Source organism: Rhinatrema bivittatum, chromosome 4 (genome assembly GCF_901001135.1).
Source record: "Rhinatrema bivittatum chromosome 4, aRhiBiv1.1, whole genome shotgun sequence".
NCBI lineage: Eukaryota > Metazoa > Chordata > Amphibia > Gymnophiona > Rhinatrematidae > Rhinatrema > Rhinatrema bivittatum.
The window spans coordinates 122,199,739-122,212,822 of record NC_042618.1 but is presented as its reverse complement, the minus strand read 5'-3'; the positions used below and the strand labels follow the sequence as shown (position 1 = coordinate 122,212,822).

Here is a 13,084-nt window from a genome sequence, read left to right as displayed (position 1 = left end):
TCTTGCTGTTTTTCAGTATTGCCCTCATTATTATATTGCTTTCTTAAGCTATCATTATTATTGGTCATTCTGAGAATGAAATGAAGTTTATTTCTAATCAGTTTTATTCAATTCTTTTCTCTTACCTAGCTTTTCCTCATCACCTAAACCTCGGTGTACCAATTCTACCTAGCCTCTCCCTCTACTGATGGTGCTGGGACTCTGGTATAAAATTTCATGCTTCATTAAAGCCAAGCCCAAGCAATGTCAGCTATACTTTCACTATCATAGGGTAAATTAGAGGTGAAAACCAACTAAAAATTCCTTCTACCATCTTCTCATTTTGAGGCCTCGTAAGTCCAAACACAAACTCTCTCAAGCTTGCATAGTTAGAAGATAGATTCACTATGACACAAGCTGTGATTCTTGACCAGGTGTGTAGTGCTGGGGAACAGTAAACTCTTCCATGTAGCAAAGTCACGCTACATGGGAGATCATACCGCATACCGAATTAGGTCAAGCTCTATGTTCTCTTTCTCTTTTTCCTTTCAAAGTTTAACATTTTTTGACTTAGGAACACTACAATCTCAGTATATATCAATACTGATTAGAGCTCCTGACTTTGCTTTTGAGAATGCAATAGAGCTATTTCATACCCCTATTATAAGCATCCTGTCCTAGGTGTGATTGGGTATCAAATGACAGCTTTCAGGTGCAAGTTTACCTAAGCAACCTGCTGTACAAACCACTAAACAAAGATTAAGTGAAACTGTAAAACAAATCCTATTGGGAAAGGAGTAGATATAGCAAGATGTGTTATCATTGCTTAAACATTCTCACCTCGTTTGCAAACATTTCCATTTTTACTGCAGTGCACACAGCTATCATTAAAACTGAGCTTTGAGCATTAAAAAAAAAATCAAACTAGACTTGCAAAAAGAAAAATTTTCAATTTACTGTATTAGTTCTGAAATTACCTTATCAAAGGCCATCATTGTAAGTGCTTTAATTCAAATTTTCCTATTTATCATCAGAATTACACAGAGAGATTTGTATTGTCAGGATATAACAAAGTAAAACTCCTTTCTCATAAGTAAATTGGAAAAATCATAAGACAATTTTCACTTGCTGCTCAACACTCCATGAAACCCCTAACAGTGTGATCTGACAATACACTTTGTAAGGCTAGAAAACCCTTCACTATAATCAAAGCTAGCTTGCAAAAATCCTCCAAGCAGAAGACATTTTTTTAAACAGCCAAGCTAGGTGGCTGAACAAACTTGCACATATACACACACAAAGATAACTCTACCTCAACAAGGATTGACTTGTAAGGGTGCACTATAAACGGATCTTGTAATCAAGGAATTGGGTGGATTTTTGTATAGCATAAGCCATCAACAATCTTAAACAGACCCATTTAAGAATGTAATGGATCATCAGAAACACACCATTTCTGAACCAGGCTCTAATACTTTTTTGTTTCAGAGAGTTCTAAACAAACATTTTATGTTTATTATGTTTTTAATTTCTTTTCTGATGAAGAATTCTCTGAATCTGTGTCTTCATAATCTGCTCTGGTCCTTTTCAGTCCCCCGAGATTTCGGTGACTCACAGTGTCCGTCAGGTGCAAATCTGTAATATCATCTTTTGCAATCAAGTCATAAGTATTAGAGTCCATTTCGGACAAGCAACATTCTTTATGCAGGATCATATCTGTCTGTTCCAGGTTACTATTATCTGCATTTAAATGCAACTGTGAACCAATGACGTTCTCCTCATTTCCAAAACTCTGTCCATTGTTGCTGAGATATGAAAGGCAGGGGAGTAAATGGCCATTATTGTGACCTACACAGGCCTCAAGACCCCTCTCCTCAGTTTCATCAGTCTGGTTTTTGGAGCAATTATCAGATCCACTGCTGGTTATGACAGGACAGAAGGAATCTTTTGGGATTACCATCGAGTGCTGGATTGGTGCTTGTTGACATTTCTGGCTGTTCTTTTGTTCTACAAGGCCAGTACTCCGACTGCATTGTTCATCTGTGCGGCTACTCATGCTTTTGCAGACAGCTTTGCCATTAAGTTTTTTAGTTTCAAAAGAATGCTCCATGGAGCCAATGCTGGTGTCTTGGGATGAGTTTTCTTGATCTTCTAACCAATGCTGATTGTCAAAATCACGTCCTAGACCTTGGCTATTACTAGCATTTTCTTTCAAAGTACAATGTTTGAAAAATTCTTTTCCATGACCTTCAGGAGGAAGATCTTTAGAATCATGAGATGCTAAGAAACACAAATTACTTGGATCCTCCCTAACTGAAGAAGGGGTAGCACTGTTCCTTCCACTAGTTCCTGGTCTTCCTTCCTCATTATCTCCATCTCCACGTGAGGCCTCTCCATCTTTACCAGCTGAATATGATATATAAGAACACTGGAGCCATTTGTAAGCTTTATATATCTTCCTCTCGACTGCTTCAATGTTAGAGCATGGAGAGGCCTTTCCTTTAAGAACCCCTACATCTGTTGATCTCATCTCAGGTGAAGAGGCTGGAGAAGATGAAAGATCATCTACTTTTATCTGGGGATAGTTGTAGATATCTTCACCTACATAGGTATTTACGTTTTCTGCATTCATGCCAGTCCTCTCTTCATTCTGCAGCTTTTTCCGATGTCTCAAGGCATTGCGCTGACGTGTTGAAGCCCGTCGTTCATTTAGTTCTTCTTCATCCTCACTGCTGCTACTGCTACTGCAACTACTAGATCCATTTTCTTCAGGGCTAGGTGATCTGGGCCTTGGGAAAAGGTCTGTTTCCACTTCTGTTTCACAAGCATTATCATCAGAATCAGATTCATTGGAAAGAGCCAGTAGACGTTTATCTTGGTACCTTCTGAGTGACGATAACCTCTGCTGACGTGATGACACATCTTCTCTGATGGGTGGAGATTCGGTTGACCCTGGAGTCCCTAGATTATATGCAGCCTCATCAGATTCTTCTGCTAATGGTGGAGGGGACTGCGGCAGAGAGGCAGAAGATTCTGAATCACTATATCCTGAGCGTTCACTTACACCAGTGTGAAGCTGTAAAATGGTGCTGTCGCTGTCAGAGTCAGAGCTCCAACCCTCTATCTCCCGGCGTACCAGTGAGTCAAAGAAAGCCATCATTCTTGGATCTTCTTGAACAGACTGATTGGCATAATCATGGGACAAACCACTGCCACTGTTAAGCACAAGACTAATGTACTCTTCATGAGTATACAAACAACGTGAATCATCCTCAATTCTACCATCCAAATCTCCAGTGCAGTCAGGCTGCTTGTAAGGACTCCATATCTAAAACAAAGCAGAAAAATATTTTACTTTTCTACCACTGAATTGCACCTTATAGCTGAGATTTAACAAACAGGTCTGCTACACAAAATTTTTGTACCTATTTAACAGCATTAAAATGCTTTCGTTTTATAGAATCTTTCCTTTTACCAAGTGAGAAATTACTTAAGTTTGTGAATTCTTTTCAGTATGAACATACCTGCGCAATGAGTTCTCCATTGTCTCAACATTTCAGCTTTTTACATTTCTTCATGCCTGCAGTATTCTATTTTTATAAAATAGGTGTTGCGTACTTACTCTTGGTAACATTGCATTAAACTTTGCCAGCGAAGCCACTTGTTTCCAGGGAAACAAAGATCTTTGTCATGACGTGAACTGGCATGTCATCCTCTAGACTTTAAATCTCATCAACAAACCTGAGGCTGAATTAATATTCATAATAAAAAGGACCTTTGAAGAAAATAAAATGCTGCAGCATATCAATAATTCTTCTTCCAGATCTTGCTCCTCCCTCTCCCTGCCATTTTTTTAAGCATGGCCAGGTAGAATTCATAATTTATCAGAAAGTTTTAGGGTATATTTCAACAAAGGGATCCAGTCTGTGACATTGATAGCCTTTGACAGACTATCAAAGGCTTCACCATAATCCACCAAAATAAGTCATGCTGTTGATACAGGTTTGGTAGATAGCATTCATTGTATTTGCTATGCTAAGACTAAGGCATTTCACCGCAATATTTAAGAATAAATTGTGGGACAGCAAGACAGACATTTCTAAGCACTTTCAAAACACAATAATCAAACATCTAATTTAAAAAAATGTTGTTTTTCCTCTCTAAGAACCTCCAAGACAATCCCTCAGTACTATTCATTAGCAGGCAATAAACTACCCTTGCTTTTTAGGATCGAGCACACCACATCTGTGGTGCACTTAGGCCCAACTGGCCCTTAAAAACAGTTTAAGATCCAAACCTGAATCTTCTATACCACAGTGCACAATGCTACATCGAGCTATGAGGTCAGAACTAAACAACAACTTAATTCTGAAGTCTATTTGATGTGTTCTGTGAATTTGTTATAGCTCATGTGAAACCCCAACAGAAAAGTTTAGGAATCAATGTACTAAGCTGTTTGGCATAGGGATTTTGCAAAATATAATCTTAAATCATAAATGTGATGAATCTAACAGTCTCCAATTAGTCCTTGGTGGATATTTGTTTATATCACATATCTGATTAGTACGGGAATTGAACATGATAAAATGGGTTCTGTAAGTCAGGACTGAGGTATTGAGGGTTATTAGAGCTGTACAGGAGTGGTTTGTATAATTCCTAGACATAGTCAGCATATTACCTATTATTAGCATTGCAATTTACTTCTTGCCTGAAAATAAATCGAAGAGTTATTAAGCAGCTAGCTCTATTATGTACAAGCCACCTTCAGCTAATGTACTGAATCAGATTCAAACTAATGCTTGCTTTATATTAAAACTTACTTTTTTTTTTTTAACATGGAATTCACTATTTTAAGAGGGAGAGGGTCTAATACCCTGCCTTGATGCAGGGAAGAATGACTTAAAGTGTTTATTCTCTAACCTTGCCAGGAACACACTGTACCATACATAAACAAAAAACTAAAATTAAAGTCTTCTGTTCCATATGTTCAAAACTGTTTCATGTGTTAACTTGTACTTCAAAAAAATTTGAACGCTTGATGAATATACAGATATATTAAGCCCTGATTATACATAAATTCTTCGCTCTCTCCTTTTTCCTGACTGTTAGCCAACACATGGATAGTGATATGAAAAAATAAATAGTTAGAGGGACTCTATGAAGGCATGGTACAATGTGGTAACAATGAGAAAATGGAGTGATTAAATCTAAGGACATAATTGTTCCCCTTTTTTAATCCACATCAGAACTCCCTCAATGGTAACTATACAGGGCTGTTATGCATGGATAGATTTTGGAAGTATCAGGCTTTTATAATTACTCTGGTTTTTTTTGTTTCTCTACTTTACTTCTGCTTGGAAGCCAAGCAGATGGATGTTAGTTTTTGTTAGATTTTGCAATCTCATGATGTTCTTGGTTTTTTATAATATTTCATACTTTCTACTTTGTACACTGGAGCATCTCTAGCAGGCAACGATACTGCACCAAGGGAGGTTTGGATAAATATTTGCTAGGAATTATGGGCATAGGTGTTCTGTGTTTGCTGTAGCAGGTATTCTGTAGATTGTACCTGCTATTACAGAAACGCTGGCTTTTTATTAGAAAAACAGGTGTTTTCTGAAGACAGGAATCGCCAGTTATACTAAAGGTTAATGTCCCCTGTCGGTGCTAACATGAACATGTTTCTAGAACTATCCAGGAGAACTCTGTAGCCCTCTGAGCATGCATGGGTGTGCCCACATCTCTGCAGCATGCCTTAGTTCTTTCATTAATCAATAAGCTTTACTCCAGAAGGAGAGGAGGGAGGGTATATGACAGCAACAATTCAGAAAATACTTGTTATAGGTGAGCAACTCTTTTACGGTAAAGTGAATCACCTAGTCCAGGGGTAGGCAACTCTGGTCCTTGAGAGCCAGAAGCCAGCTGGGTTTTCAGGATAACCACAATGACTATTGCATGAGATGTATTTGCATACAATAAAGGCAGTGCATGCAAATAAATCTTATGAATATTCAGTGTAGATCTTATAATCCTGATTGACTTGCAGCATTTGACTCGCGTTGCCTACCCCTGACCTAGTCACACTGATGGGAGCTCCTAGCCTAGGACTGTCTTCAACAATATGGGAGGAAACAAGAACAATCCCACCAAAAGAGTGGAATTTTTTTTGAATGAAAACACTAAATAAAATAATGATCCCTAAGGGGACTGAAGTTAGGACCTAACCCTCAAAGAAACCCTGGAGAACAGTCTTCCTAAACCTGTTGTCGTGAAGGATATGCAGCCTGCTATCAAATTAGTGTTCACCTTGAAACAGTGATTTCAGGATTCATAGGGGAAAAAAGAAACAAAAAGCTGGGTGGACCTTCTAAGGTCTTTAGTCCATTCCAATTAGAAAGTGACAGCTCTCCTACAATCCACATTGTGCAGTGATTGTTCACATTTATTGGCATATGGTCTCAGGAAAGATTTTGGAAGGTTGACTGACTAATTAACATGGAAATCTGCCACAACTTTAGGCAGAAAGTTAGGATGCTTGCATACCACCAAGTTGGTGGCACCAACCTACTGTGATGAAACAGAGAAAGGTGGATAAGTTACTAGGGTTTAGTGTTCTCCAACTCTGTAGGATAAAGTCAATGTCACAAAAAAAAAAAAAAAAGTTTGTCAGGTCAGATATTTTGGCAAATAGAATTTCAGAGGCTCAAAAGGGCTTTCATCATGTGTGTCAAAATCTCATTCAGGTCCTATGATATTGTGGGTGGCTTGATAGAAGTCTTCAAATGATGCAAACACTGGTTAAATCTTACAAGTAAAGATTGTACAAAATTGATTTTCTTTTTACATAATGATAATATGTGCCAACTGCACTATCGTGTATCCTGATGAAGACTTGGCTTCGAGCCCATGCTATGAGACGTAGAAAATATTCAAGCAGTTTTGATGTGCAACAGAAGGGATCTATGGCCTTACCATCGCACAAAACAGTAAATCTCCAATTGAAATCATACCACATTCTAGTGGAATCCTTTCTAGAAGCCAGAAATGTGAGATACTGAATTAGAGAAACCATAACAGTATTATTACTTCACTTTTAACAAGCAGGCCACGAAGATAAGGAACTGAATGTTGCAAAGAAGTAAAGTTTCTTGGCTCTGCGATATCAAAGTTAGAAAAATGTCTTGCTTGATTGATTTCCTGGATGATAAATCTCAGAGAATTGGAAACTAAATGTCTCGGCTAACATCGAGCTAGGAGAACTATAGTCTCCTGGTCTCTTCTGAATTTATCAAGGTTTTTGCCAGTATAGGTATCAGAAGATACATGCACAGAAGTCTCCTGCCCCAATGTAGGGAGAAAACATAAAACACTAGACTGTCCTATGTCCTCCTTTTGAAGCAGAATGCTAGCACCTTCCTGTTCTGAAGCACTAAGCAGGTCTACCTTGGAAGGTCCCATCAGGAGAAGATACTTTTTATAATTCTCTGACTCAGGGACTCCTCGTAAAGGTCTAACTTTCAATGGAGGGAGAATCAACATGGCTTGTCCAGATTATGAATGCTGCCTTATCCAAGGTTGTTTTGTTGAGCTCTTAAGCAAGTAGCTATTTCACCTCTTTTGAAGAAGCCTTCATTGGATCCTGGTGATCTAAGTCATTTCAAACCAGCATGCAATGTTCCCTTCTTGTCAAAGATCATTGAGTGTGCGGTTTTAAACCAAGTGCAGAAATTCTTACATGATTCTAATTTTTTAGATGCACACCAGCCTAGCTTTCGGGTCAATGATGGCACTGAAACCAAGTTTATTAGTTTTTTTTATGATTTCTTATATGCCTGAGACTGCAGTGAATTTCCATCCTGATTGTGCTCGATTTCTTTGCAGCCTTCAGTCTAATAAGCAGATTGTGCTTAAGAGACTTTGCAGAATTAGGCATAGGAGGGATAGGTCTATGCTGTTTCACCTCCTTTTTAGCAGATCGTTCCCAGCAAGAAGTATTAGGTACATTCTCATCCACCTCTTTTCCAGTGAGGTGTGGGGTTCCCCAGGTCTCCCTCCTGTCCCCAGCAGAAAAACATCTTTCTGAGGCTTTTGGGGGACTTGATAAGGACATTTGGCTTGGACTTCCATTTTTATGTGGATGACATCCAGCTTTATGTCACCCCGGGGGTAGGTAAAACAGGGCTCTGAAAAACAGATTTCATTGTTTGGAAGCTATTTGATACTGGGCGAGGGCTAACTATTTGAAATTAAACCCTGACAAAGGAAAGGCCTTAGCTATAGATGATGAGACCTCTTAGGCAGCTCTGGCATAATTTAGTTTAAATTGAATACCCCTTCTGTTAAAAAGAGAAGTACGTACTTTAGGAGTCTTCACTGAAGCTAACAAATCTTCACTCCTATATAGCTAGGGTGCTTTCCATCCACTTCACCTGATAAGAAAGCTGTGACCTTCTTTTGACACCTTGACTCAGGTTATCTTGACTTATGCATTATTGCAATGCCTTACATATGTGATTACCAAAGTCATCTTTAAGCAGGTACAAGTTGGTCCAGAACACAACACAATAGTCTTTACAGGTAATCAATCTGAAAGAACACATTCTTCCTCTTCTCAGGAAGTTGCATTGGTTTCCCATCACCAACAGAGCACAATTTAAGGTTGGCTGCTTAATTTTTAAACATTTCATTGTCAAGGTTCTCTTTACCTTAGTGAATGTTTAATATGGTATTTTCCAATCTACTCCTTTAAATTGCAGGATGCAGCACTATTGGTAGTTCCTTCGGTTAGGAAAGTGAAAACTTTAACTGCTCATTCCTGTGCTTTTTCAAGTTATAAATCCACTTTCTGGAATGGGCTACCAAAGGAATTAAGGACGATAATGGAATTTCTTCCATTCTGCTACTTACTGAAGATCTAGCTCTTTCGCCAAGCCTTTGGTCATCAGCTGTATGAGGAGTAGGTTTTTTTTTTTATTGTGACTTGTGAGCTATACTAAAGGCCGCAAATATACACACCAGAGGGTCAATTTGCTAAGAAATTCTTATTATCAGGGCTTTGTCTATTTCTGTAAATTAGGCTGACAGGAATGTGTTCTGTTAGTCTTGTCCATTTTTTGTGATACTTCTCAATATTTGGGGAAGTGTTTTGGGGGTTTTTTTAAATCTGAGATCATTGCTGTGATTTGTAATCTGAAGTTCAGTCTGTGGAGACCTATTACTGTTCTTTATATGCTCATTTATCATGTTATATAATTATGATCCTTGACCCTTGCATTTATTAAAGGATTTTTTGTTTCAATTTATACATTTTGTAAATGGTATTGATTTTATCTTCTTTTTGTATTGTTTAATCTCTGTGGTGTTGTACCTTGTCTTGAATGCAATAAAGAGAGACATATATGTCTAAATAAACTCAGCCTAACTTGCTGGAACATTTTCCTTACTTGCCAGAAAGGTGAGCAGTTTGGAAGGATTTCCAATAAATGCTATCTGCATCTGAAGGACCAACAGCTTGAAATTATTATGGGCCAACTGTTTGCATAAAATCTCAGCATCCTCTCAAGAGAGAGTACTGGCTATTGATTCTTGATCCAGTCAAAAACCAATCTCCGATTTTGACTAGATAGCTATGTGGGTCTGCAGCTCTGTTGTTGCTGGGGAAAAGGAAGGGGCTAAGTGACAAAGTCAGATCCTGAAAGCACAAAGCACTTTCTCTGGAGTACTGGAGGTACTGGAGTCAGGAACTAGACTCCTGACTCCAGTACCTCCTGGGGGCAAAGGTTGGCTCAGAGGTAGCCTTCTTGATTTTATCTCCAAAGAAATTACCTCCAGATAAGGTACATCTGCATGCAGGCTAGACATCTACAGTCAGGAGTCTCTGTTTGTCTAGAGCCACTGCAGAGAGTCTTTATGCCATCTCAAAAGCATCATATGCAGAGTGTACAAGATGCTTCTTGCATGCCTTACCTTGAGCCAATAATGAACCAAATTCACTTTGATCTTCTTGAGAGAGATATTTTGTGGAATCTTATGGTCTTTCCAGAATGGTATGTAAGTGTTTTAATATGCAGATCTCGTAAGGTGCTAGGCGGGCAAGCACAGCATTCCGAAACTGCCACCACCATGAGGGATGTTTTCTGACTGATGTCCTGTGTTGGGTTTGTGCCAAACAATGTTGTGTGGTCTGGCCAAAAAGTTCTATTTTAGTTTCATTGGACCACAGAACCCTACCACACAGGCCAGATATGTGGAGTGTTTGGGATATTATCATCACATGTGCATACCAGTCTTGGCTATGGAAGCCTGTAGCTCTCTCAAAGTTGCCATTAGCATCTTACTGCCTCCCTGATCAGTCTCCTCTCCTTGCTAGGTCATCCAATTTGGAGGGATGGTTAAATTTAGACAGGATCTTGTTAGTCCCATACACTTTCTACTTCTTAATAATTGTCTTGCCTCACTTGCTCTGGAAAAATGACAAAACAGGGACCTTGTGCTACACTTCCAAAGGCTGTTCTGATTTTCAAAGCAATAGCAGTTGTCATATTTTATTAAAGCAGGGTTCTAGTAATAAAAGTAATTTTCCAAATATGAGAGCTTTAGATTGCCTATCTGAAACTGCTTTACAACTTATCTCCTGAAATTACTAGTTAAAAGTAACTTTTTATTCATTAATAGAACATAAAAAAAAAGATTTTTCCTACATTGTTACTGTATAGTAGACATTATTTAGTATCAGAAGCCAACACTATATAAAATATTTTACATAAATAAATACTAGATACAGTCCAATGATACATTAAGAAAGAACTGTACATTCTGCTGTAGATAAATCTTGTAGTGGAAGGCTGCCATTGATGGGAAATATTGCCATTTTAAAATTTCACCAGTATGGTGCAGTTACTAGAATGATGACGAAGTTCACAGTGTAGATTAAAGGAAAACTGTCTTCTACTCAGACTATGTTCACTTATGCAGTTTGAAGAAATACTTCATGATGAAGAGGGCAGGTTTCACAAATTCTGCAGTTCACATCCCTTTATACGGTAAGTTATTACTGGGCAGAAGCTAACAAAACCAACTCAAAATGGATTTTTTGGGGGCCAGCACTATGACTCAGGTTTCAAATTTAGACTCCTCTATCCATCAGGGCTCACTGAGGCCTCAGGAAACAGGGCTGCTACTACTGTGGCTACTATCCCATAAGCGATGTTGACAGTGCATCTTAAGAAAAGCATGCCATCTGGAGAGGGAAGAGAGAAGATAGTGGGATTAAAGGGAAATTTAAAAAAAAAAGTTTTTTTCTGAATGCTAATACATGATAGCTAAAAGCTCTCAGGGACTCAACCAGCTGTCCATCACAGTTAGGGCTAGTTCCCAGCTTTCAGTATCAAATCTGAGCATCTTGTTTCCTTCTGGTACTGTTCTATTAACACTGGACAAAAGTAGAGACATGATGCTGTTACAAACCTCATTTTCATCACAAATAAGAAAGTATCAAGGTTGTAGTGGTTTTTAATGGGTGCACACTGATGCATTTACTGTAGTATATAAAAAACTTTGTCCAATATGTATATTAATCATTTTTGTATTAGCAAACATTTTTAAGTCATAATATTTTTTATATATTGGGTAACTTAAAAATGATACAAATCAGTCCAACTAGTTAAAAGAAAATTAATGAAGTAGTTGGGTATAGATGATAACAATGTGTTATGATACTCTGTTTACTTTCTGAAACTCTTTAAAACCCTCTTTTGTTAGGTAATTGGAAGCTCACCTTAATAATCTTTTCCACGCCAGAGGAACAGATCATATAGGTATGGGGATTGAATCGGACCTGGTTTACAATTGATCGATGTCCTTTCAACACCATAAATGCACCATTGACCACCCGGCCAGCACCACCTAAGGACAACAAATGAAAAGAAAATAACTGGAACTGGATATTTAGCACGTTTCACAATTCAATCCAACTGCAGAACATAACTTGTTTTTTCAAAAAAGCCTGTTCTATTGCGTATTACTGTACTATTTTGGATTAGAACCTTAAATATGTAGAAATATAAAAGATGATGGTTAGCGAGAAAAGAAGATCCGGCCAATGGATTGGTAACCCCAGTCCTCAAGTGCCAGAAAAATATTTAGCACAAAAACCCCCCAAAACAAAACATAAATTTGCACACAGTGTGATCAGTTTAATGCTAATTGGCAATTATTTTGTAATTGTATTTATTTAATATAAGTAAATTTGCATATACATTGGTTTATTTGAAATCCTTAAATGAAGCAGATTTTAGTTATGGCTGGTCCAGTTCATGGTTTGGTGCTGTAATAACATGGTCATGGCTAGCCAATCACATTGCAGCATTACCCTAAGTGTCTTATTATATGAGCTAGTCTAGGTAAGACTTCAGTCTTGACTAACTTTTGAAATAAAGTTCCACTGCCAGTAAATGCACTTTGACAGAAATAGTAAAAAGCAAAAAGAAGAGCATCAAGGTTCTGTTTCTGGTTGCACAGTTAATAACAAAAAGGAGAGTTGCCTTATACTAATCTTAAATGGCTTTTACAAAACCAGATGGGATATATTTAAATGGATTAGAAAAATGTATCCTTGGTTTGGTGATAAAATACTTCTAACTTATATGGATTTGTTTTCTTTTGCAGGGCACTTGGATAAGTAAGTGCAAATCACTTTGACATGGAATGTGTCATGGGCTGCTACCATGAATTCGTTTGTACTGGACAAAATACCTCACTTAAAGCTAAAGGGAAATCAATATCACTTCTTCAACTTATATGATCTGAGTATCAAATCACATGATCCCTTAAAAAGATATTTAAAAAAGGACTATGTATTTCTGTTTGGTAGGATGATCAATGTGTTTTGGTGAGAATTCACTGAAGTATTTCAGTTTGCTCGGAGACTATCAATGCCTGTTGTAGGAAGCTTGCACTTGTATCAGGAAACTGGTCTGGGAAAGAGAAAGCAGAGTTGCTTACCTGTAACAGGTGTTCTCCCAGGACAACAGGATGTTAGTCCTCACATATGGGTGACATCATCAGGTGGAGCCCTGTCACGGAACACTTTTGTCAAAGTATCTAG

General features: G+C 38.0%; 1 protein-coding gene across 1 annotated transcript in view; it reads right to left on the bottom strand.

The window, feature by feature from the left end:
* Positions 1-912: 912 nt before the first annotated feature.
* Positions 913-13,084, bottom strand: part of DCAF5 (DDB1 and CUL4 associated factor 5) — a 188,779-nt gene continuing 176,607 nt past the window's right edge. Inside the window, exons 8-9 of the mRNA XM_029598805.1 lie at positions 11,756-11,883; positions 913-3,307 (exon numbers count right to left, since the gene is read on the bottom strand). Coding sequence (XP_029454665.1) covers positions 1,496-3,307; positions 11,756-11,883 — 1,940 coding nt within the window. The 3' untranslated portion in view covers positions 913-1,495. The remainder of the gene's footprint in view (positions 3,308-11,755; positions 11,884-13,084) is intronic.